This window comes from Boleophthalmus pectinirostris, unplaced genomic scaffold (assembly GCF_026225935.1).
Source record: "Boleophthalmus pectinirostris isolate CB_2022bp ecotype Guang Dong unplaced genomic scaffold, ASM2622593v1 HiC_scaffold_20, whole genome shotgun sequence".
In the NCBI taxonomy this organism is placed as follows: Eukaryota; Metazoa; Chordata; class Actinopteri; order Gobiiformes; family Gobiidae; genus Boleophthalmus; species Boleophthalmus pectinirostris.
Window position 1 is genome coordinate 31,367,468 of NW_026571153.1, and position 27,142 is coordinate 31,394,609.

The following is a 27,142-nucleotide window of genomic DNA, read 5'->3' on the forward strand; positions in this document are numbered from 1 at the left end:
CTTGGCATCGAAGCCGGTGGGAAAACTTCATTACATTTAGGATCAAAGCTGGTTCCATAAACGCCCCTTTTCATTTTTGTCGTTTGCTATTTTTGACGCGTTTTGGAATTAGCGGGCGCCACTTCCTTAGCGCAAAACAGTCGGCACGGCAACGGCCCTTCAAAGTTACCTCCAAAATGCGTCACGGGCTCGGGCTGTGGTTTCGAGACGATAATGTTTTCGCTGATGAGAAAAACTGTTCTGAGGATATGAACCAACCAGGAAGACATGTGAACAATTTAAGACGAGATTCTGAATAACACAATACAATGGCATGTTTGATCTGATGCCCACAACATTCAGAACATTCAGGGGAACCACCGCAGATAATGGACAAATAATGAGGCTTCTTTGGAAAACTTTCTTTAAATTCCCATTAATAAGAAGTCGGGACTCTTTCCTGCGTTAAAGGCGCATCCAAAATGAAAAAGGAAATGGGAAAAAAATGATGAGACGTCTGCAGTTCTATCGTATGATTTTGTAACACAGTCTAGCCACGAGTTTCAGAGTGATGAGAAATAATGACTGTTGCCATAGTGATTTAAAACAAAAATGAAAAAAATACTACACGCTGAATGGGTAAAAAGTCTCCAGAAGTCTTCTTGAGCTCATAACTGGCTGTTGCCGATACCGAATATTTGCCGATACTGGTATTAGAATTTAAAAATCTAGAGCAAGGACCAAAAATGTATGTTTAAAAATGACTCTTGTGAGCTTTAAATCCATGTTAGAATGTTGTTACCTCTTCAAAAACAGACCTGGAGTTGTGTTTTGTTTCATTCACACATGTTTGAGTAACTCTTTATTATTAGTCTCTCTACATCTACAAAGCTCAAAATGCTCTGTTCCACCTTGTGATGTCATGAAGTGGTAGTTTTCAAGTTGATAGCTCCTTTTACCGTTAGTTCAGTAGAGATTGGCAATTCCAGCACTGAAATGATCCAAATGATTCTAGTGAAGGTGTATGGAGTTTAAAAACACAGTGGAGCACTTCCTGTATTACCACATGACATCACAAGGTGTCTGATTGGGTAGTGTCATCACAAGGTTGTTTTGTCTTCTGTTGTCGGGTTCAGCTTGTGCTTAAACTCAGTTTTGCCAACGCCACTGAGCAGCTTTCGGGTGTAATTTCCAGTAATGTCCAGGACTGAACCAGGACTGAACCAGGACTGAACCAGGACTGAACCAGGACTGAACCAGGACTGAACCAGGACTAAAACAGGACTAAAACCAGGACTGAACCAGGACTTAAACCAGGACTAAACTAGGACTAAAACATGACTGAACCAGGACTTAAACCAGGACTAAACTAGGACTAAAACAGGACTGAACCAGAGCTGAACCAGGACTAAACTAGCACTAAAACAGGACTAAAACAGGACTGAACTAGGACTAAAACAGGACTAAAACAGGACTGAACTAGGACTAAAACAGGACTAAAAACAGGACTGAACTAGGACTTAAAAGGGACTTAAAAGGGACTTAACTAGGACTTAAACTAGGACTAACTAAAACTAGGACTAAAGCAGGACTAAAGCAGGACTAAAGCAGGACTAAAACAGGACTGAACTAGGACTAAACCCAGGATTGAACCCAGGACTAAAGCCAGGACTCCAAGCAACCAGCTGATGACGCTACCGAGAATGCTTTGCTCCCTAAACAAATATGAACTACTATTGATAGTTTTTCTCCTTTTTTTTTTTTTTAAAATAAATATACTACAAACGAACATATTTGAGTTTTTACACTAGCGTTAATGGTCTAAATCCAGCATGTCAAAGTAGCCAGGGATCTTTTTAAACTTGTGTGAATGAAACAAAACATAACTCCAGGTCTATTTGTGATGAGGAAACTACATTATAACTTAGATCAGAAAATACTGTAATTTAAAGCCATAATATGCAGCCTTTTCTTGCCTAAATAGACTAAAATAAAATGTTTTTTGTATCCATGGAAAGGTTGTTTCTTTGGCTAAAATATTCCTCAGTGTAAAACGTATCTAACTCTGTGGAGAATCTTCCAAAAACTTTCTATTTCCACAGAATCATGCAGGTGACTTGACACTTTTAAGATGTTGCGTTTTTAACAGTTGCCCAGAACACAGTAATTTCGACAAATGAGTAGAGGTCATCGAAGAATCAGAGTTCTTCCAGAGGGTGGCGCTGTTGCCTCCAGGCCTTGACATGTGGTTGTAAACAGTTATTTAACCTCTCATGTAAATCCATCACTGTCCCCTTCTTCCTCCTCTTCTCTATACTTTAACATGTCCTGGAGTCTTCCTCGTGCTTCCTGCTTCGTCCTTCCTGTCTTTTCTTGGGTATTTTAAGTACATGTTTGCGTGTTTATTGACCATTTCCAGTTTAGTTTAAGGACAAGGCGTGGTGACGGTGATTCAGAGGGCAGTTACGATGTCCTGGAGGAGCTGTACTTTTTAAGATTTCCCTAAAATGTGTTAAAACTGGGAATTGACGTAAAAAAAAAAAAATAAAAAGAGAGGGAGTTATTTTCACCTTTGGTATTGTGCGTCTGTTTACAGTTTCCTCAAATCTACGTGACAAAGTTGGTGTCACTGTCCAGTCAACGGTTCAGGAAAAGCATTAAGCACACATTCTAGTATTTATGGGCGAGTTCCTGTTATAGGCGCCATTTTGAGGACCATTTGAAAGATGTTTTGATTTCATTTGCTAATATCCATGCCAGCTGTCTGAATATTTTATCACTCTTACTCTACTTTGTTTGTCATTGCTCTGCTTGGAATGTTCCACAGTATGCCATTAAACAGCCCTATTTTACATTCATTCAATCACAGGAGGTTTTAGAGCTCAAAAATACCTAGAAAAACATACTGAGCGAAGTCGCCTCTCCACAGATCTGACTCGTAACTTGGCCCTGTTTGGTCTCTATGAACAGGGCAGCCGCAAAGTCTTAAAAGTCTTAAAAAGGACTTGAATTTCATGTTCCTAAATGAAGGGCTTACAAAGTCTTAAATTATGTTGTTCAAGTCTTATTTTTTTCACAAAAGTCTTAATTACTTTTTGTTTACTCAACCAGGCTGCAGTGCGATGTGAAACGGAGGAAGGGTAAAAAAAAACAACGTGAAATAATGTAACACGAATGAATGTCTAATTTGGAGTATGAGCAAACAATACTTTGGTTTTTGGCGTCAGTTTTGTCTACACTGCCCAAGACGCAAAACTCTGATCAGATCTGCTCACGTCACATACATCACCACCGAGCCGCCTGGCATGCAAACCCAATCGAATTCAACACCCTTTTGCGTCATCATATGCCCACAGATTTCCTCCTGAAAACACTCATCTAAACGTGGAATAAAAAGTGAAGATGCAACGGCACTTTTTTGTCTTCTGTTCAGACTGTCATCATATAAACGTAGCTTTAGATTCTAGATATAGTACCGTAATTGTTTGGTCATTATTAGAATTAGACCTGGTGTTTTTCGCTCGCATAATGGGTGTGACGTTGGTCTTAATTTTCATTTAAGTGCTCTTAAATTTGGGGTAGTCACACCTGGGGATACCCTGATGAAGATAGAAAGCTTTAATGCTATACTGAGAAACATTCAAGACATGGAGAGTTGATGTACCTGCCACCAGAAAAGTTACACAATGCAGCTTTAAATTAATAGATGCAAATGCACTGTCAGCCCTCCAATTATCGGTATATTGGGCAATTTTTCTAACCAAATCCCAGTATACCAAACCACAAGACCAAATAGAACTGCACAATATTGGAAAATTTACCGTATTTTCCACACTATAGGGCGCTCTGGATTATAAGGTGCACTGTCATTAAATGGTCTATTTTCGAACTTTTTTCACAAATAAACTGCACCGGACTTTAAACAAAACACAACAGTTAGACGGGTCAGTGGTTTTGTTTGTTTGTGGCGTTCACGTTGACTCTGGGCTTTGTTCAGTTGTGGCGTGTAGGGAGGGTGCTGTCTGGGACCAACGGATTGTCAGTGTGTTCACAGTGACTCAGTTGTTCAGTTGTGTCTAGAAGTGGCACTTTGCACTCGCTTTTTCGGTTTGTTCCCCTGTTCCGTTCCTCATCTGCGTGGAGTGATGACTGCGGGTGGTGCGACTTTGTAGTTTACTGAAGTCGTGCTGGGACACCCGAGTGGATTCATGTATAGGGCGCTCTGGAATGTGGGGCACAGTCATTTTTTGATGGGGTTGGAGGCATATGAGCGCGCCCTGTAGCCCAGAAAATACGGTAAATTCAAATTAAAGAGAAGTAAAGAAAATTATCTTTTTTCTTTTACAGGGTAGCCGCAGGGTCTTTAAAAGTCTTAAAAAGGTCTTAAATATCATGTTCCTAAATTAAGGCCCTAAAAATGATGTTGTCCAAGTCTTATTTTTTCACAAAGGTCTTAAATTTCATTAGCCTATTTTTTTGTATACTCAACTCAATCTTAAATGGAGGCAGGAAAAAAACACAACATCAAATCACATAACGGGAATGAACGTCTAATTTGAAGTATGCGCAAACAATACTTGGTTTGTCTTGTTAGAATGTTTTAAATAAATTTTTGGCCATTTTACAAGCAACACATCCTACAATAAATGAATTCTGAATGAGATTTTATAATGAAAGTATTTTTTGTTATTTAAATCAGTGGGTAATGGTCATTATTAGAATTGGATCTGGTGTTTTTCGCTCACATAATGGGTGCGATGTTGGTCTTAATTTTCATTTTAAGTGGTATTAAAGTCTTAAATTTGGGGTAGTCAAACCTGGGGATACCCTGTTTTACTGGCCATACCTGCGCCGACTGCTCTGCACTTCTTTCTCCATTTTAATTTTCTTAATCGGTGATACATGTAGGATTCAGTAGCGTCACATAGTCAGTTTGGTCCAAATGGAAAAAAAAACTAAAAATGCTCTAGTGTGACATGTAGTATGCGGCGCTTTGGTGTCATGACGTTTACAGCGACGTCAGCTTCCATTTGGCACCATGGTTTTCCAACACATGTGTTATTAAGTCGTTTTAGATCAATACTGTGATTTAAAACGTCCAAATTATAACTGAATCCACGGGTGTCATAGATTATAACTTTAGAGCACACACAAGCAACATATGTCTACTTTAACCATTAATATTCTACTTTTTGAACAGCTTTGGAGTTGATATCAAATATAAATGTATGTGTTGACCTCTGTGTCCGACCCTCTCCAGGCTCAGCTGCAGCGGTCCCTGGACAGCACCGTGTCCGCTCACCCGAGGCCTCTGATTGGACGGCGGAACCGGAAGGAGCTGGCTGCTGCCATGGCGAGCGCGGTCCAAAATGGTGGCAATCCATTTTTAGAACAAGAGTCCGGGATCTTAGACGAGGATGAAGAGGAGGAGGTGAGACGATGTAGCACTTTTACTTTTTCAGTTGGAAACCTGATATAGATGCAGATTGTATTTAAAGTTCAAAAAACATTTTCAAAGTTGCTAAATGTTTTGTCTTTTTGTGCAGGTGCCTGGAGCTCAGGAGCTGGTGGACTTCTCTCCTGTTTATCGCTGTCTCCACATCTACACTGTTCTGGTGAGAAATGGATTCATAACTACATAACAATAAACTGGAATATTTTTGAAGTGACTATTTGCCATTTGCAACAAACTTCTAATGAATCTTACGTCTTTACTGTTAATGAAACGTCTTATTAAATTATATTTTGTCAGGCAACTAGAGCAGACAGGTCCGTTGCCCATTTTCCTGTCTGGGAGTGAGTTTACAGGAGACATTATGCAAAACTGACTTTTATAAATTGTTTTCCCTTCTCAGCTAAACTGGCAGTATGTGGAGGACTAAAGGGTAGAGTGAGGGGGGAGGAGGAGCGGGGTCTAGAGGTATAATGAAATCTGTGATTGGTCAAACAGGTATCCACATTATGGCTGTACCGTATTTTGCGCACTATAGGGCACTCTGGATTATAAGGCGCACTGTCATTGAATGGTCTGTTTTGAACATTTTTCACACATAAACCGCACCGGACTATAAGGCGCATTAAATGAAACACAACAGTTAGATAAGTCAGTCAAAATGTATTTAATGCGTTCACAATAACTCTCAACTTTGTTAAATTGTAACGTAAAAAAAAAAAATGTCTGAGATGCTAAATTGTTAGTGTATCCACAATAATTCAGAATTGTAAGTAAGTAAGTCTTTATTAATATAGCGCTTTTTACAGACATTTGTCACAAAGATGCTTTTACAGAGCATTTATAGATTCAGTATTCTGTTTCTCCACACCCGGTCATGGTAGTAAGTGTGTCTCTTGACAGGTGACATTTTGATATTAAAAGGAATCACAGTATGTATTACTCCGCGATGCTTCTGACTACGGGAGCCGTAATGTTGCAAGTGGTGCGGCTTTGTAGTTTACTAAAGTCATACTAAGACACTTTAGCACACCTTATATATGAATAAATTCATATATAAGGCGCTCTGGATTATAAGGTGCGCAGTTGTTTTTTTGATGAAATTAAAGGCTTTTAACTGCACCCTGTAGTGTGGAAAATACGGTAATCAGGGCAGTTCTGTGTGATGTCACCAGCTACTGGAAATTGCAGAGGCCACTGAAGGAAAATTTTGCGATATGTGTGAGTTCACAAACTCACGAGAATCCATTTTGACGGACTCCTGTTGAAGGACTCTCACTGAAAGGTTAATTGGGCGGGAGGACCAATCACATCGCAGCATTGAGGTTTGGGCGGATCCAAAGGTGAAGAGCCCAAACGGACCAAAATGAATATGGCAATGTAGACAGATGTACTTCAGTCTGTTTTAGCATCAATATTCCAGGAATATTTAGCTTGTGAAAAACGTGCAGAGGGAAACGCTTTGTGCATTTGTGGACAGGGGAGATGTCTGTGCTTTTCTCTCAACTGGATTTAACTCAGGTTTGATTTGACTTGTTCTGCTGTTTTCACTCTTCGACCAGATTCAAATAATCATCAATAACTGTTTTCTGATCACTTTCAAAGAGAGACATCCCAAATTCATGTATAGAACTAATTTCAAAGTGACACACATTAATTAATCTGTCATGAACCCGGTTAACCGAAGCAGTACAAACTTGGATTTATGCATTTTTGACCAGAAAGCTGCAAATTTACCTACTTTGCCTCGACTTTAAAGGTGCATTGTGTAACTTGTCTGGTAGAAGATCTGTCAAATATTTGTCTCCATGACCAAAGCAGACCAAGTTACAGGTCAGATCTGTGGCGAGGTGACCCCGCTCACAGTCAGAATGCCTGTTTTTTCTAGGTATTTTTGAGCTGTAAAACCACCTGTGATTATAGATGTAACAATAACCAAAATATCGTGATATCGTATCGTCAAAGTTTTCACAGTAATATCGTGGACCCTCACAATATGTCAAATTACAAGTCTCTTTGCTTAAATTAAAAGTTATGGTGCAGCAATAGGTAAAAAAAAAAACAGAGGGAGCTACATAGACCAGACATGTCAAACTCAGGCCCAGGGACCAAATTTGGCCCGCAAAATAATTATATTTGGCCTGAGAGATCATATCAAATATATATTGGAGCTGGCCCCCCGGCTACAGATAGGCTATAAGAGACATTATTTATTTAAAATGTTGTTAATATTTTACATCATGATTGTTCTGGATTCAGTGTTTAAGCGAAACTATTATTAAACCTTTATTGTAAAAAAGAAAAGCTTTAACATTACATATCTCGAAAGAAGAGAAAACATGCAGATGCTGTTGAAATTTTTCAATAAATATTTAGTTTGGCCCACGACTTAACCCAGTTTTTAATTTTGGCCTCTGTGAATTTGAGTTTGACACCCCTGACATAAACCATGATCCTTTGCTTCAGTGTGACTAAGAAGAAATAACACTTCTAAGCACTTTTAAGTCTTAGTTATTTGGATTAAGTCTTGTCAAGGAATTTTAAGAGGAAAAAGTAGCATATTAACCTCCACAAAATATCGCAATAAATATCGAACTGTGAGATGTGTATCGTGAAAATATCGTACAGAGAGATTTAGATATTGTTACATCCCTAATCGTGAGCCTCCCCACCGTATCACAATAAATATCGTACCGTGAGGTTCATACTGTGACATTATTGTATCATGAGACTTGGATATCGTCACACCCCTACCTGTGATTGAATAAATGGGTCCGGTCAAGTGGTAACGGAGTGAAACAGGGGCAGATTTTTGACGTTCAAATGTCTCTTATTCAGAAACTAGAGGGACTATTGAAATAAGTAAAGTATCAGAATGTAGGAAAGAGTTACACTCCAACAGGGTCAAGTTAAACCTGTGATATTCTTTCAAGTTGTTGACAAAAAATAAAAAAAACTCATGTCAGTAACGGAGGGAATGAAATATGCAGCACTTTTTGGGCAATAAATCCAAACAGTGATAACTCTTGGTTCTCACTTCCATATCCTTAACAAACTGGTTTGAATATTTGCTTCATATAGTTTTCTACCATATGGTACAAGATTAGGTTGAAAAACTTCTTACTTTTTGAGTCATGAGATTTTTTATTAAGAAAGGTCATGGTAACGGAGGGAAAAGTAACGGAGGGAAAATTGTTCAAACAAGTAGAAGGTGCAGGATTTTACATCATTTGTCGCTTTTTTCTTTCAAATACTTTAATATTACTTCAAAATGAAAGGAAACTATTTCTATAAAATATGTCAGTCCTTCCAAGCAAATTTTTATCATTTTAAATACTTTTTTTTTTTTTTTTAAGTCATGTACCTTCATCAACAGTTCAAAGATGGAATAACACGAGATATGATGAAATACATCAATTTATTTACATGATTTTTGGGTCTTTGAAATTTGGGAAATAATTTTTGTTCCATGTTTCATACATGGTCTGTTTAAAACGGATGGAACTTTAGAACCAAAAATGGTACAGAAAAAAGGTCAACAGTTTGATAAACTAGAGTACATATGTATCTGTTCAATACATTTTTATATCAGATGCATTAACTTGAATTTTTGGCCTTGATGTTTACTTCTGCTTGACCGGGCCCAGTTGTAAAGTCGAGCTGTTAAATGTCACACTGTGGAACATTCCAGGCGGAGCAATAACATCTCCACAGAAACAAGCAGGTGGCAGATCCCCAACCAAAATGTTACACAGTGCACCTTTAAGTCTCCATGTGTCTTGCTCAGTTTTCATATCTCATCTGTCTCGCTTTTTGCCTGTAGAGTGAGCTCCAGAGCGAGGGCCTCTGTCGTGCCTCTCGCCCCAGCCCCGCTCACTCATCCTGGGCTTGTCCCGCGGGCTGACGGGGGGCAGGGAGCTGGAGGGGGCGCTGACCGGGACATAACCTCCACGCTCGGGGTCGACGTCTGTGTTTTTGGGGCCCACAGGAAGTGCACGAACTCTGGGCAGGAAAGAGAAAGCGAACCGCAGAGGTACGGAGAGAGGAGAGGTGAGGGAAAGGACAGAGAGGGAGAAGAAAGAAAGAGAGAAGGAGGGGGAGGGAGAGGAGAGGAGAGAAAGGACAGGGGACACAGAGGGGGGACAGAGGGAGAGAAAGAAGAAGAATGAAGTGAGAGTGAGAGAGACAAGAGGGAAAGGACAGGGGACAGAAAAGGGGAAGAGAGAGAGAAGAAAAAAAAGAAAGACGGAAAGGAAGAGACTGAGAGACAGGAGGGAAAGGACAAGGGACAGAAAGGGGGAAGAGAGAGAGAGAAAGATAAGTTAAAGAGAGAGAGAGAATTGGAGAGAATGAGAGAGACAAGAGGGAAAGAACAGGGGACAGAAATGGGAAGAGAGAGAAGAAAAAAAAGGAGAGAGTGAGAGAGACAGGAGGGAAAGGACAGGGGACAGAGAGGGTAAGAGAGGGGAGGGAGAGTGAGCGAGAAGAAGAAAGGAGGGAGAGCGACAAAGGAGGGGAATGGATAAGGGACAGAAAGGGGCAAGAGGAGGGAAAGAATAAGGTTCCAAAAGAGGGAGAGGGAAGAAGGGGGAGAGAGCGAGAGAGAGAGAAAAGGGGAAGAGAGAGGGAACAGAAAGAGGGAAAAGAAAGAGAGAAGATAAAGAAAGGGGGAAGAGAGAGAGAGAAGATAAAGAAAGAGAGAGACAGGAGAGAAAGGATAGGGGACAGAAAGGGGGAAGAGAGAAGATAATGAAAGGAGAGAGAGAATGAGAGAGACAAAAGGGAAAGGTCAGGGAACAGAAAGGGAGAAGAGAGAGAGAGAGAATTGGAGGGAATGAGAGAGACAAGAGGGAAAGGACAGGGGACAGAAAAGGGAAGAGAGAGAAGAAAAAGAAAGGAGAGAGTGAGAGAGACATGAGGGAAAGAACAGGGGACAGAAACAAGAAGAGAGAGAAGAAAAAGAAAGAGAGAGAGACAGGAGCGAAAGGACAGGGGACAGAGAGGGTAAGAGAGGGGAGGGAGAGTGAGCGAGAAGAACAAAGGAGGGAGAGCGACAAAGGAGGGAATGGATAAAGGACAGAAAGGGGCAACAGAGGGAGACGGAGGAGGGAGAGGATAAGGTTCCAAAAGAGAGGGAGAGGGAAGAAGGGGGAGAGAAGGGGGAAAAAAAGGAGAGCGAGACTTAGAGAGACAGTGGAGGGAAAGGACAGGGGACAGAAACGTTAAGAGAGAGAAGAAAAAGAATGGAGAGAGACAGGAGAGAAAAGGCCAGGGAACAGAAAGGGGGAAGAGAGAGAGAGAAGAAGATAAAGGAGAGAGAGAGAATGAAAGAGACATGAGGGAACGGACAGGGAACAGAGAGGAGAAGAGAGGGGAGGGAGAGTGAGCGAGAAGAAGAAAGGAGGGAGAACGACAAAGGAGGGAATGGATAAGGGACAGAGAGGGAGAGAAGAAAAAAGGAGAGAGAAAGCGACAGAGGATGGAAAGGATGGGGACGGAGGGACCGAAATGATCAAGAGAGGGCGGAGGGGGAGAGAAGAAAAAAGGAGGGAGAGAGAGATGGGAGGGAAATTACAGGGGACAGAAAGGGACAGGAGTGGGAGAGAAGAAGAACAGAGAAAGACAGAAAAGGGAAAGAACAGAGGACAAAGGGGAAGAGAAGGAAAAGAAATGAGGGAGAGAGAATAAGAGGGAAAGAGAAAAGTGATAGGAGTTAAGAGATGGAGGCAGGGAGAGGAGTGGAGAGAGTGAGAGAGAAGAAAAAAATGCGGGGGAAATGATAATTATAGTTATAAGTTATAATCTGGACCTTTTGAAATCTCAAAAACAGGAGCTGATCGTCAAAATAAGCGAGTAAAGATTTGCTCAAACATGCACAAATCACTCCAAATACAACTTCAGGCGAGTAAATGAGAAGGGGAAACAACTAGAACATGGCTGAAAAGTTGATTTAGCAGAATAGGTCTGCTTTAAGAAATATATATGGCAAATGTAATCACAGTGTCAGTGCTTGAGCTCGTTTAGCCTGACCAAACAAAGCTGTATTGTTCTTATTATCCTTGGATGAAAATTTGGAAAAGTGGAAAATGAAACGTGGATTACAGAAGTTCAGTTTGTGTCCAAATTTACTTTCCAAATAAATGAACGGGAGCCATTTTGTAATCACCGTGTTTATCAGAGAAAGTGAGAGCTGGAGAGGAGCTCACGGTAACTCCAAAACACAGCCCAAAAAAGTGTCACTCAAACATGTGTGACACAGGTGCACGACGGAGCTCCGGTCTAGACTCTTCGGCTCTTTAACTGCCATTTACGGAACTCTGCAATTACTATAAGGTCAAAACGGGTCTGGAAAAGAGAACTGATACTTTGAGGTGACGTCACGCCGGGGGTGTTCTGCATGATGCCTATGGAGGAATGTTCAGCAAATCCCACAGTGACGCAATGCAGACATTAGCAAATACTGTCAAAGTGTAAAGGATTGTCTGAAAACTCAAGAAAATGTACACAGTGGATTTAAAACGGCACATTTTCAGGAGCCTGTGATCAATAGGAGGGTTTCAGTCACGTGATCACGATGATGCGCGAATTTCAGGTGGAGGGCAGGAAGTGAAGATAAACACGACAAACACGGCTCTGGAGAACACCAATATGGAGAAGAGTTCTTATTATAAGGATTTAGAGCCAGGAGCGAGGCAAAAGTATGAGCAGTTAGTTACAAATATATTGGGCGTGACCCCATCTTATTGAAAATAAGAGAATTTTCAACCGAAGTAAAAGATTTGCTGACAATTGAGGCAGAGGAGATCACGAACTATTTAGCTCTTCACACATCATTCTACACCAGACAACAGATGAAGGCAAAGTACAAATGTTTGGAGGCATAGAACTTTTTTTGTCAGTGGATGGATCTTCATCCTCGGTGCAAAAGGCCTATGTGATGATTATGGTTTGGTCTTGGCCGGGGTGAGTGTTTCTTTTATTTTATGTGTATAGACTGTTATGGGAAAAACTGCAGTGTATCGGCAGTGACCTCTATCTGAACTATTTAATGTCAACAAACGTTCGTTAGTTGTTTATGTTTAGGTAAACCACAAAAAACAATTTAGCTTTGTAACAAACCTTTGACGAAGAGGTCACTGCAAACACGAGCATTAGCGAATTCTGCTCCTCCCGACCGCAAACAAGTTTGTAATCCACTTTTTATGGCGTTGTTCTGTCGGCTTTTCCCATTTCTGACCTTTGTGGACGACTATAAACGGTAGTCTAAAAAAATCGCTTTTCCTTTCTTTTTCCTCTCGGTTAGAGCAACTGGCACAGCCATAAACTACACAACACATCAGCATTTTCCTCCTGTCAGTTCACTTCCTGCCCTCCATCTGATTTTGCGTGCTGACAAACGTAGCCCTGTGACGTCACGTGAAACCCTGCTATACAAGCATAATGAATTTCGGACTTTCGGTCATTGCGCAGTGCATAGTGGGAAGGATTTTCCGAAAAATGTAGTTAATATGGTTAAGTGAGATTCAGGAGCAGGACCACGCCTCAGCCGCCCTCTCCTCTCACCAGCGAAGATTGAGACGGAGCCCCCACCCATAGTCTCAACCCAACCATCTCTGCCTCGCTTCGTACATTATCAATTAACTTCTTCACACTATGTCGTCGTTGGCGTGGTCCTAGCTAGTGAAAGTGACCATCAAACCGCCATGTTTGTTTTCCCAGTGGGATGTGTCTATTGACAAAGTCAGTCTTTTCTGGTCTTTTGAACCATATCACTTTTGTTTCTGGTTCTGACATTGTCATATTTTAGTTTTGGGATTGGGACATCGTAATTGTGTGGTTGTTGGATCCGAACAGCGGAAAACGGCTTGGCTAGTAGTTGCTTGGTCATTATTAGAATTGGATCTGATGTTTTTCACCCGCATAATAGGTGTGATGATGTTCTTAATTTTCATTTAATTGGTCTTAAAAAGGTCTTTATAAAGTCTTAAATTTGGGGTAGTCAAACCTGGGGATACCCTGAAATGTGATTTTTCTTACAAGCATTGTGATTGCCATTAGCTGTGTGGTTTATGTTTTTAATATTAAATATAAATATTCCCCTTTTTAAACACGTCCAGAAGAATTTACAAAAAGACAATATGAACTAAAACCTTGTGCAGCAAGATGGATTCTCGCAATATTTGTAAGTTTAGAAACTCACGAGAATCCATCATGAGGTGTTCCCGCTGTACGCCCTGCAGTGGTCGGTCCAATCACAGGGCTTCTATGGCTGGGGGAGGAGTTTCAGGCAACATGAGCACAGCCCCAAGCTCCAGGAATGTACCATAGACTTTATATATCTTATTATATATACAGTCTATGTTCTACATGGAGCAAAACAAACATGGTGGCATCGGCGGACAGTGATGGTGACTTATACACTCTTAATACACACATTTGTAGCACAAAAATGGCAGGATTGGTTTATGGACATTTTCCCTCTCCAGCATGACACTAGTTTTGGTTTTACCTGGCACAGGTCGGATACGTCATTTTGACAGGTTTGCTGTGATTGGATAAAAAGAAACTCTGGTGGGTGGGCACTCCAGGTCGCTGGTCAGCTCGAGGCATTTTGCTGCAAGTCCCTCCTTTTTCTAAATGCTTTTAGCAAGAGCCATTCCAGATGGATAATGTGTAGAACTCAATTCAGAGTGAAACACAGATCAATCTGGCATAAGCTAGATCACATTAAAGAACATGGGTTAGCGGTTAGCAGTTTTTATCCAGAATATTTTGGTACTTGAAAAATTGCAGCCGTTGTGAATTGCTAATTGCACTGATCTAAAATGCGATTAAATTGTGATGAATCATTCTCCAAACAGCTCCTTGTATTAGTTTTCTTTTGTTTTTGCTGCTCATTGACCTGCCTGTGCTCAGAGTTCACGGCCCCTTCACTGTTCCTCGTGTAGAACGTGTTGAATGGTCATTGTTTCGATTGAGCGTCAAACTGGGAATAAACACAATCTGAGCGTTCCTCTGTCACCTCCGAAACAAAGCTCCACTTTAACCTGCTCCTCTGAGATCTCCAGTGTGAGAGCTGTGCTAACCTGTACTCTGCTCTGTGCACAGTGTTGAGTGAAGGAGAACACTGGGGCTGGACACCTCTGTGTTTACACTGGTATCAAATTAAAGCTCCTACATTACACAACATGGACTCTTGTAAGCTTTAGGACGTGTTATAATGCTGTACCTCATAAAAACATACCTGAAAACACAACTCCAGGTCTGTTTTTGATGAGGGAACAACATTAGAACATAGATTAGGGTGACCAAACGTCCAGTTTTTTGCGTCCTGTTTTGGGCGTCCATGTTTTGTTTTTTTTGTTTTTTTTCTTAAGGGATGGAAATGTCTTGGTTTTCATTACCATTCATTGGGGCCATTAAACTGAGCAGCTCTTGTAGCTCTCTGTAACTCAGAAGGAGCGAGCAAACAGTCGGTCAGTCTGCAACATGCCTAAGCGCAAATGTGCTTTAACAATGACTTGTACAAGAGATATTCCGTTTTCCGTCCCGGCTGGGACAAGTGGAAGGCCATGTGCACAAGGTGAGAGTACAGTGATCCCTCGTTTAGCGCAGTACAACGCCGCAGTACAACGCCGCAGTACAACGCCGCAGTACAACGCCGCAGTACAACGCCGCAGTACAACGCCGCAGTACAACGCCGCAGTACAACGCCGCAGTACAACGCCGCAGTACAAGATTAGTCCTGGTTTAGACCTGGTTTAGTCCTGACCCACCCGTGTGTAATTACTACCCACCCGTAATACGCATTACGCCTTCATACGCCGTTAAGAAAAAAAAAAAAAGCATGCAAAATTACAATGAAAAAAAAAAATCTGCGAGACTGCGAAAGGTGAACCGCGATATAGCTGTAAGGTGTCCGGGTTTTCACCCTAACATAGATCAGAAAATAACGTACTATGGGCCCTTTAATATTAGGGTTAAATAGACAACTTGTTTCACTGTGTTCTACTGCTACTACTACTTACTACTTTGAAATGTGTGCGTGGGATGATGTAATGGCTGTAGATATGGGAGGTCCCGGTTTAAGTAGAGCTCTGTTATCGCTGCGTCAGGCCTGCTCTGTGCCTTTAGATATGACCTCACTCAGACCTGAGCAGACGCACAAAGATAATCACGCGCTTTGAAACTCCACAGATACAAGCGTGTGAGATATGAGGCTTATCAGAGGCGGGAGACATGACGTACGCCAACAACCACTAAGACTTTCTGGTCAAATGTGTCTTTTTATGTTGTATAGGGATTAGGGTTATCACGGTACTAACATTTCAAACTCAATTTCGATAATAAGGAGCAGACTCGATACTCGATACTGATTCTGATACCACAATGATGATTTTTTTTTAGGCAAAAGGACGATAGAATGTGATTTTCAACTTTAAATTCTAGAACTTTTTCTTTTCCCATGTGGTCTTATCTGGTCAACATCAGCTGAACATTACTGATTGGTAAAGTATTAATAAACGCTGGTAGAAAAACTTATTATATCGTGTACACTGCAGTGTAGAACAATTGGTAATTTGTTAAAAAAAACAAAAAAAACAAAAACGCCAAATCAATCTAAAAACCACTTGGGCGACATATACAAGGCCCACACATCACTCTTAGAAGGTAAAAAGCTCTGAAAAGTTGATTTTGCATGAGATGGGCCCTTTAAAAGCCTTGACTTTTGGCAATATTAGTGTCATAGTCCAAAGAATTAAGATAGAAAAGTTCTTTATAATAGTTCTTTCATCATGTTTTCTGCATTGAAATGGAATAAAAGATCACGATCTATGAAGCTTTTAGTGGTTGCTTAAATAATACATTTAAGCAAAATAGCCTATAATTCCATATATTGTGACAGCCCACCATATTATTGCAAGAACTTTGAAGATACTTTACCACGATATTTTGGTTATTGTTACGTCCTTAGTTAAGAGTTGAGCATTACTGATGAAAATCTCAAATATTTAGTTTGACATATGACCCATTGCATTTTTTAAATTTCAAGATGTATATTTTTTGTAGTCTCTTTATAAATGCCCTTGTTGTTTGCCTGTTCTTTTTTATTTATTTTCCCAATAATAATTTGAATACAGTAAAACTTTTTGGCTACTATTCTCACTAAAATTTTGCACTATTGCCATAGAATATATCTATATTTTTGTGGTGAATTGCTATGTTTTGAATGTGAAAAGTGACGGACTGTGTATGAAAGACTGTGAAAAGTCTCAAAATGGTGCTGATAAACAGAAATCAGAAACCTGAGTAAATGACAAAAAACTCATGTTTTCTTTTTTTTTTTTTGGTTAACCTGTTATTATACTATAAATTATGATGTATTAAGTTATTTTGTTTGTTTGTTTATTTTCATGCCTGACAGTTTCAACTCCTCACTAGTGGTCTTGGGCTATAAATTCTTGTTTTGTTGGTCTATTCTTTCAAAATGGCTCTACATGTGCATTTCTTTTACATCTTTGTGTGTCTTATGTAATTATTTTTGTTGACTGTGATTAATACCAACTGCATTTTGTGGTTTCTCTCCCCTCCTCTGCACTTGTCCCCTCACTCCAGCTCCCTCATTTGACCCCACTGCCTGCCCCCTCCTCCCCTCACTGTGCGCCCTTTGACCTTTGCACTCTGACCTGTGTGTGTTATAGGGTTTGCACGATGAGTTTGAGAACTACTACAGGAAGCAGCGGAGGAAACAGGCCCGCCTCGTGCTACAGCCTCACTCTAACATGGTATGCTCCCGTAAAGCTGCACTGCCGAACGTGTCTAGTGAAGGGTCCGCCACCTCATGTCTCCGTGGAAATGTTACTGCTTTGTCTAGAATGTTCCACAGTATAGATTAAACCTACATTACAGGTCAGATCTGTGGAGGTGAGGCGGCCCTAGACGGAAATGCAGGTAGCGGACCCTCCTCCTGAAAAGTTGCGCAGTGGCCCTTTAACACATCACTACATCACTGTTCACGGTTTTATTCACTACCTGTTTAACCACGCACACACACACCTAAAATATGAATTTACATAAAGTTGAGGATCACAGGGTACCTCCCAATTTATACTTTCACGCTTGGTGGGTAGGTTCTACATGTATGTCTATGTTGGGATGTTCAGCAGTCGCCATGGTTATACAAAACACAGCTTGATAAGTTTGAAGATTGTCTGAAAACTCAAGAAAACGGACAAAATCAGCCCACCTGTCATAGTTCCAGCGAAGTTAGTTCTTTATATTCAGATTGCGGTTAAAAAAAGCACAGATTGAAGTTTAATTTGAGGAACAGAGCTTCAGACGGAGCAGTACCTCTAGTTAGCTTCAGCAGCAACCTCGCATTAATACAGTGAAGACATACTGTGTGCCAATGAGATAGTGAGACACCAGTTTTTTCAATATATTTTCACTGATTAAAAAAAAAATACCATAAATATGACATAAAAAGTACTATAATTAGGCTTTTATTTTACTGTCTTTCTTCTCCCATCAGCATGAGACACTGGATGGATACAGACGGTACTTCAATCAGATTGTGGGGTACGTTGAACATTTAAATTTAAATGCTGTTTGAATGTTACGCACGATTTCATGTTTTATACTTTGAATTACATTAGCTCCAAATAAATACATCTGATTTTATTTCAAGACAGTTACTTTTACACTTACTTCTACAATGTGAATAAACAATATATCTTAGTACTTTATTTTCTATTCCCATGTGGCCTTAAAGGGCGCCACACACTACAGGATTTTTGAATGATTCTTAAACATGTGACAAAAAGCGCACACCACAAACACAAGGAGAATCTTATGAGACTTCAAATCTCCGATCGCAAAGACTACAGCGGGATATGTCTGCAGACCACAGGCTATAAAGTTGAGAGTGCGATCGTGTCTGCTGTTTCCTGTCTACAGTAAAACCACTCGCTTTGACACTCTGAAATGTTCAAAAGATCAGAGTACTGCACTTCTAGTTTAAATACAAGTCAAAACTATATTATTATTATCTGTGAAATGTGGTGCAAAACTTCAGATACACGATTTTTAAAGCATAAAAGTTTGGCAACAAAGTACACACACAAGAAGCACAGCAGCTTCAAAATCACACACGAAGACACAAAGTCGGGTCACACCTCCTTGATCCTCGGGGAGCAGCAAATCTATGAGGTAAGAAAGCTTCCAGAAATATTCGTGTGTATAGGATTGAAATCCGTGAGTATTTGGGAAATCTGTGCATATTTCGCTGCAGTCGAGTATAAAATATTCATAAACTCTTTAATAAATCCAGTCGTAAATAAAATATATTGTGTGTATTTTATCCATTAGAATATGAATTGTAAAGTTACGACATCAGAAATTACAATCACAAAGTTACGCTTTCTTCACTACGAACACCAATTTTACAGATGCAACCTGGTTTAGTCCTGGTTTAGTCCTGTTTCGGTCCTGTTTCGGTCCTGGTTCGGTCCTGGTTCGGTCCTGGTTCGGTCCTGGTTCAGTCCTGGTTTAGTCCTGGTTTAGTCCTGGTTTAGTCCTGGTTCAGTCCTGGTTCAGTCCTGGTTTAGTCCTGGTTTAGTCCTGGTTCAGTCCTGGTTAGTCCTGGTTTAGTCCTGGTTCAGTCCTGGTTTAGTCCTGGTTAGTCCTGTTCAGTCCTGGTTCAGTCCTGGTTCAGTCCTGGTTCAGTCCTGGTTTAGTCCTGGTTCAGTCCTGGTTCAGTCCTGGTTCAGTCCTGGTTCAGTCCTGGTTCAGGTCAGTCCTGGTTAGTCCTGGTTTAGTCCTGGTTCAGTCCTGGTTTAGTCCTGGTTTAGTCCTGGTTCAGTCCTGGTTCAGTCAGTCCTGGTTGGTTTAGTCCTGGTTTAGTCCTGGTTCCGTCCTGGTTCAGTCCTGTTCAGTCCTGGTTCCTGTTTAGTCCTGGTTCAGTCCTGGTTCAGTCCTGGTTTAGTCCTGGTTCAGTCCTGGTTCAGTCCTGGTTTAGTCCTGGTTCAGTCCTGGTTCAGTCCTGGTTCAGTCCGCATGTGGCGCAGAAGTGCAGCATCTCAACTGATGTTTCTTCTGCTCAATAAATAATGCCTGTGAAGTGATGATGTTTTTTGACCGTGAAGTCACGTCTGTGAGTTTGTATTTGTACTGAAAGCGTCATTGTAAATTTTGATTTAATGATTATAATTCTTGATGTCGTAACTTTTCAAGTCATACTCTGATGGACACAATATATTTTACGTACGACTGGACTCGTTCGAGAGTTTATGAATATTTATTTTCTGTGCAACTACAGCCAAATATGCCCGGATTTTCCAAATATGCATGGATTTCTATCCTATGCACACATATATTTCCGAAAGCTTTCTTGCTCCATACAAATTGCAGCCAAAATTGGGCAAATTCTCCAGTAGTGTGTGGCGGCCTTAAGTCGTTCAGGTAGGTTCCATAGTGGTCCATGGGCATATATTAGTCTATGTGCTCTTATACTTGTTCTCACACAGCTGAAGGTCATTCTAAAGCTATTCAGGAAAGATTCTTTTTTTTTTTAGTATCGATACCTGCTCAAATGAGGATCTAATTTCAACACGTGTTGATTAATACCTGTTTTTTGATACTTTTGGCCACTTTTGGCAGTCCTCTTACTTGAGTACCACTTCAGTCTGCTCCACCCGCCTGTGCCCACTTTCTATGAACTTTCTCCACGCACTCCTCCTTTCCTCCCTCAGTCCGCACGTCATCCCAAACCTCTCTGTCTGTTTCCCATCTCCTGTTCCGACCCATCTCTCCATTGTTAGACCACTGTGTTCCTTGGCAGCTCCGGAGCCCACTGAAGCAGGAATATTTTAACATTTTAGTGACAGCTCGTTTCATAGCGCTTGACTGGCTCCCGACCGATTCCCAGTGCCCGCTTTTGGCCGCTCTCTTTCCGCCATCCATCACTCCCCCAAAAAACCTCGCCTCCGCGCTGTTTTTTTTTTAGTGTCTGTCCAGTTTTCGCAGGCGATTTACCGAGAGTAGCTCCAAACTGGACGCGTATGAGGCCTGTGCTTTCATTCAAACTAATTACAAGTTAAATGTGTGCCCTTTGACTTGAGGATTTCCAGTTCTAACTTTGTATCCTTGGGCAAGACACCCCATCCACCACCTACTATGGTTACTGTAATGAGGCATACGAAAATAATTGTGCTCTTTTATATTAGACTGAGCTCTGGTTCATTCAGTCCAAGGCATTTGAAAATATGTAATTCGTGACCAGCGTTGTCAAAAGTATCAAAAATCAAATCTTAATCGATACTAAGCAGACATCTGTACTGAAAAAAAAATTCACAGGACAGAAATGAACCTTTCCTGAATAGCTTTAGAATGAAGAAGAAGAAAAGAGTATCTACAATGTTCAAAGTAGTAAACAAAGAAAAAAAAAACAGAATGGATGAGAAGGTGTGTCCAAACGTTTGACTTTTAGTGTGTATATATTTTTAAGAAACTGAACTGATGTGACTAAACTTGGCCGGTTCTTGCTTGTTTCCTACAGGTTCTTTGTGGTGGAGGACCATGTTCTTCACACCACTCAGGGCCTGGTGAACCGCGCGTATGTGGAGGAGCTCTGGGAACTGGCTCTGTCCAAAATCACCGCAGCGCTGAGAACTCACTCGGTAAAAATTAAACTAATGTATACAGTGTGAATACTTTGCTCCATCAGGCCTTCTCCTCTGCTCCATCAGGCCTTCTCCTCTGCTCCACCTGATGTTCTCTTCTTCATCCTCTGCTCCATCTGACCCTCTCCGCTGCTTCTCTGACCCTCTCGGCTGCTTCTCTGACCCTCTTCGCTGCTTCTCTGATCCTCTCCTCTTCATCCTCTGCTCCTCTGACTTTCTCCTCTGCTTCTCTGACCCTCTGCTCTTCGTACTCTGCTCCATCTGACCCTCTTCTGTTCATCCTGTGCATCCTCTGACCCTCTGCTCCTCTTCTCTTTATCCTCTGCTCCATCTGACCTTCTCTGCTCCATCTGACCCTCTCCTCTGCTTCTCTGACCCTCTCCTCTTAATTCTCTGCTCCATCTGACCTTCTCCTCTGCTCCATCTGACCCTCTTCTTTCCATCCTCTGCTCCTCTTCACTTCATCCTCTGCTTCTCTGCTCCATCTGACCCTCTCCTCTTCCTCCTCTGCTCCTCTTACCTTCTCCTCTGCTCCATTTAATGTTCTCTTCTTCATACTCTGCGCCATCTGACCCTCTCCTCTGCTTCTCTGACCCTCTCCTCTTAATTCTTTGCTCTATCTGACCTTCTCCTCCGCATCCTTTTCTCCACTACATCCACAAATCTTTACTCTTACAAAGTTACAAGTGCATTTTATCTTTTATTTCAGTCTTACTGTGACGACCCAGACCTGGTGCTGGACTTGAAAAACCTCATTGTGATCTTTGCTGATACTCTACAGGTAACTCTTGTTTTTAATACTTTCTCCTACACTTTTTCCCTAACTTTTAAAATATTTTTTTTAGGGTGCACTATGTCATTTTTTTCAATAGTGGATCTATCATCTGCTTGTTTCTACGGAGATGTAATTGCTATGCCTGGAATGTTCCACAGTGTGAATTTAAACTTATTTAGGCTCTGTGTTACATTTATTCAATTACACATGGTTTTATGGCTCAAAAATACCTAGATCAGACCTGTAACTTGGTCTGGACAGAAAGGTTTAATGCCATACTGTGAAACATTCCAGACAAATTTCCACAGAGAAAAGCAATTGATGGACCCTTCACCAGAAAACTTACCCAGTGCACCTTTTACCGTGTGGTTTTAGGGCTACGGCTTCCCGGTGTCTCAGCTGTTCGACATGCTTCTGGAGATGAGGGAGCAGTATTCAGAGATCCTGCTCAAACGCTGGAACATCACATTTAGGTGAAATTTTAAATCTTTTTTTTTAATAGAACTAGATCAAATGTATCGAAAATCAGATGCTAATCAATGTTAAAACTGGTATCAAAACTAGAGCAGGTATTGATACTAAAAAAGAAGGGAGACAGGGATTACACGGATATTAAACCACATGGGAATAGAAAAGAAAGTACTACTATTTAATAATGAAAATCACATTCTACTGTCTAAAGAGTGTTTTTTATTATCATAGTAGTATTGATTTCGATACTAAGGAATATTAAGTGCAGATTCTGCGTTTGAAATTTTGGTATCGTGACAGGACTAAATACTACTGCGTAATTATACAGAGCAGAATCAAAATTGAGCTAAAATTCAAAACTTGAATGAGCAGTTTGAGTATCTTTAATGGAGAGTCTACAGCCAATCGTCTGTCAGTAAGAGCATGCGGTTTGGAGCAGAGTTCAGACTGAGAAGAAAAATGAGTATTGACTGTTTTCCGTTACAATAGAATTAAAATCGGTCTTTTTTTTTTTTTCCATGGAACTTGATGACATCTTTGTATTAAAGTGGACCTATTCCTCACTGTGGACTTTTCAGAGCTTATAGTTGTTTCCTTCTCATTTACCCTCTGAAAGTTTGATTTAGAATGATTTGTGCATGTTTGAGTCGTCTTTCGTTTACAGTATTTTTCGGACTAAACACCACACATAAAATCCTTTAATTTTCTCAAAAATCAACAGTGCGCCTTATAATCTGGTGCACCTTATGTTTTAATTCTGGTTGTGCTGACTGACCTCGAATAAATTTTATGTGGTACACGGTGCTCAAAAATCTGTCAAAATGTTTTAGTACGACTTTGGTAAACTACGAAGCCACACCACTTGATGGATTGTTGTAGCATTACGTCTGCTGTAATCAGGAGCTTCGCAGACAAAATGAGTTGTGTCCTTTAGTCCGACAGAAACTGATGCATTGGTGCACAAGGGGCGAGCTGTTTTTTCAGCGCTTATAGTTTATGCAAATGAGCCATGTGGTTTTAAATTTTGTTTCTGTAAAACGTAAACAAATGTGCCAAAGCTGCATTAAACACATTATTACTTAATGTATATTTGAGTCGTCCTCGTAGGAAATAAAAAAAACAAACTTCACATTCATAATCCACATTCACCAAAACACGCCACGAATTTACGCCACGATCCGCGCAATCGTGGACGTCTGGGCTAAGTGTCAGTCTCAAGTGTTGTCCGTTTGTTTTGCTTAAGGCATCTTATAATCCAGTGCACCTTATGTATGAAAATAGACGAGAGAATTCACCATTATTGATGTTGCGCCTTACAATTTGCTGATCAGCTCCTGTTTTCAGCTCCACCAGTACACACCCACTGTGATGTACACACTTTCTTCTCCAATTTTATTTTCTTAATCAGTGATACACTAAGGATTGGGCAGCATCGCGTCATCAGTTTGGTTCAAACGTGAAAAAATGCTCTGCTCTAGTGTGATGTGCAGCTCTGCACACATCAGCGGCGCTTTGTTGTCATGACGTTTACAGTGACATCAGCTCCCGTTGGACACCACAGTTTTCTAACGTGGAAGTCAGAGCACTTGTTTCTTTTATTAAGTCTTTTTACATCAATATTGTAATTTAAAATATCCAAATTATAACAGAATTATTCACAGTTGTCATAAATTATAACTAAAGAGCACACACAAGCACTATATATCTGCTTTAATAATAAATAATAAATAATAACAATATAAAGATCGATTTAAAAAAAAATTCTGTGACAAATTTACAAATGTTACGTTATATCCTTATTTGAAAGATTTCACTGCACATTTCCTTTATTTAAATGTTGTTATTGTTGCCAGCATCATTTTTTCTTTGTTTTTATTGTTTTTGTTTGTGAATTTCTGTATATAATTTATTTCAGGATGATGTCTCTTATGTAAACTCTTTTGTTTTTTAAGCCTAAAAATGTAAGTATATAAAAAATTATAATAAATAAATAAAAATAAGTATAATAAGGTAAAATAAAATAAAAATAGAGCTCCTATCTTTAGCTGCAGCTCTTCTCAGACCCCGAGTGCCCATATATGATTTTAAAGTGTTAAAGTTCATAGAGTCTTTAACCCTCTCCCTTTAAACAAAGAGGAGCCCGGCCCTGCTCTGGACCTTGGACTGACCTCTTGTTGTTTTAAGTGTCCACTGTCTCCACCACTGACCTCTCTCTATCACAGTTCACTCTCCGTACCACCCCGCGCTTTCTTTGTGGGAAAAATGTCCGTTTTGAAGTTTTTTTCCCCCTTTAACGAGTGCCTGGAGAGAGAGGGCAGAGGAGGAAGCCGTGTCCTTCAAATCTCCATTGTTCGAACTGCGCAGAGTTTTTTACTGGAGTCGAGAGAATTACACCAGAGGGACCAAAGCCGAGAACAAACAGCTACTTCCTACACTCACACACGCAGCCGGGCAAGTCAGTCAGAGGCCACTGCTCGATTTAAAGATCTAATATTACACAAAATTGACTCTTGTGAGCTCTAAAATTGCTTTATGTAACTTTTCTGATGGAGGGTCTGCCACCTGCTTGTTTCTATGGATATGTAATTGCTCTGCTCTCAGCTCTACTGGACATTTATCCAATTACAGGTGGTTTTATAGCTCAAAAATATCTAGAAAAACAGGCATTCTGACTGTGAGCAGGGTGGCCTCTCCACAGATCTGACCTGTAACTTGATCTAGTTTGGTCTCCATGAAGATAGAAAGGTTTAACTCCATATTGTGATGCATTCAAGACGAAGCAATAACATCCCCATGGAGAAAAGCGTTTGACGGACCCTCCACCAGAAAAGTTACACAATTTTATAAGACTCACTGTGCGGGACTCTATTGTCCAACAGACTGATCAAGCGGCAAGTGAAGAACTACAACGTGAAACGAATAATGATAAAACAATAAATAACTTTTACTTACGTTTCCAACTTCTCCGTTCCTTTACTTTTCATGTTGTAGTTCTTCTTCTTCACCTGCCGCTTGATCTGTCCGTTGGAAAATATAGTCCCGTGGTCATTTCCGTTGTGGCTTTTTAATGTATTGTGGCTTTTTGTTGTGTTGTCGCATTTGTATTTGTTACAGCGTTTGCGTCTCGGCTTCCGTAAATTTTCCGTAATATAGGACCTTTAAATTTCCATTGACACACAGTGAAAAGTGTAAAACTAAAATATACAAAATTAAATTGTTCAAATTATTTCCGAACATTCAATATAACACTTTTTTTTTGTGAAACCAAGGTTCATTTGCACTGTGCAGATAAAAAAATAAAACAAAAAAGCACAATTTTGACTAGTTTAAGATCATGCAATCTCCCATGCGTTTATTTCGTCTGCCTCTGCCACTTTGAATTTTGTTTTCTTTGCAGTTCTAAAAATGTTATGTTAAATGTTATGTTTTATTTTTGTTACTTCCAGCTTACTGAAATCGTTTTGAAATGTTTGGTTTGTACAGACAGGCGTTGGACCAGGACAACTACAGCCCCATCCCGGTGTCCACAGAGGAGGAGTTCAGACATTACACCTCCCAGTTCCCCCTGCACGACCCTGAGCTGGAGAAGGTAACACACTCCAAATGTAAAAATAACACGAGTGGAGAAGCTAAAGACACATTCTGGTGTGTTTCCAAGTGAATCCAGAAACTATTTTTTGAGCAGACATTTTTATTATCCTTAAAAGGTGGTATATTACACAAAATTCACTCTTGTCTCGTGAGCTTTAAAGCTGTTACCTCATTAAAAGCATACCTGGAATTGTGTTTTGTTTCATTCACACGTGTTTGAGTAACCCTTTATTATTAGTCTGTCTACATCTCCAAAATGTTCTGTTCCATCTTGTAATCTCACACTAACTGCTGTCTGTTTTTTAAAGTCCATACACTTTCACCAGACTACTTTCAATCACTAGAATTTAAATATTTGTTGTACTATGCTGGAAATGGCCAATTAAATCTCTTAATATTAACGTGTCAATTTTTTTTTGCAGTTGCCGTTCCCAAAGAAGCTGCCGTTTTCCGAGTTTGTGCCTAAAGTTTACTGTCAGCTCAAAGAGTTCATCTACGCATGTCTCAAGTACTCAGAGGATCTGCATCTCAGGTATAGAAAATAACACAAAGTAAGTAAATAAGTTTTATTTATATAGCGCTTTTCACAGACATAGGTCACAAAGTGCTTCACATGTAAAAGATAAAAACCAGGATAAGATATGTTCATAAGTGAAATTTAAATGAGCAAAAAATTGAAAGAGACATTCTTGTGTGTTTCCAAGTGAATCAAGAAACAATTAACATATTGAGCGAACATTTTTATTATTCTTAAGGGTCCTAAATTACACAAAATTGGCTCTTGTGAGATTTTAAGACATGCTATAATCCTGTTATCTCCTCAAAAACATACCTGGAGTTGTGCTCTATGATTATTAATGCAGGGTTAGTCAAACATGTGAATGAAACAAAACACAACTCCAGGTCTGTTCTTGTTTACTTAAGTTATATACCATATTTTCTGCACTATAGGACGCTCTGGATTATAAGCTGCACTGTCACTGAATGGTCTATTTTTAAACTTTTTTCACATATAAACCGCACTGGACTATAAGGCACATTAAACGAAACACAACAGTTAGATAAGTCAGTCAAACTTTATTTAACGCGTTCACAATAACTCTCAACTTTGTTCAATTGTAACTCGTAAAAAAATACGGTCTGAGACGCTAAATTTTTCGTGTATTCACAATAACTCATAATAGTTCAAACAGT

At 40.2% G+C, this 27,142-nt stretch overlaps 1 protein-coding gene across 1 annotated transcript in view; it reads left to right on the top strand.

Moving 5' to 3' along the window:
* exoc6b (exocyst complex component 6B) overlaps positions 1–27,142 on the top strand; it is a 167,864-nt gene that overhangs the window by 37,650 nt on the left and 103,072 nt on the right. Inside the window, exons 7-15 of the mRNA XM_055156493.1 lie at positions 5,240–5,410; positions 5,526–5,594; positions 17,134–17,217; positions 17,964–18,010; positions 20,988–21,108; positions 21,821–21,892; positions 22,262–22,359; positions 25,841–25,946; positions 26,371–26,480. Coding sequence (XP_055012468.1) covers positions 5,240–5,410; positions 5,526–5,594; positions 17,134–17,217; positions 17,964–18,010; positions 20,988–21,108; positions 21,821–21,892; positions 22,262–22,359; positions 25,841–25,946; positions 26,371–26,480 — 878 coding nt within the window. The remainder of the gene's footprint in view (positions 1–5,239; positions 5,411–5,525; positions 5,595–17,133; positions 17,218–17,963; positions 18,011–20,987; positions 21,109–21,820; positions 21,893–22,261; positions 22,360–25,840; positions 25,947–26,370; positions 26,481–27,142) is intronic.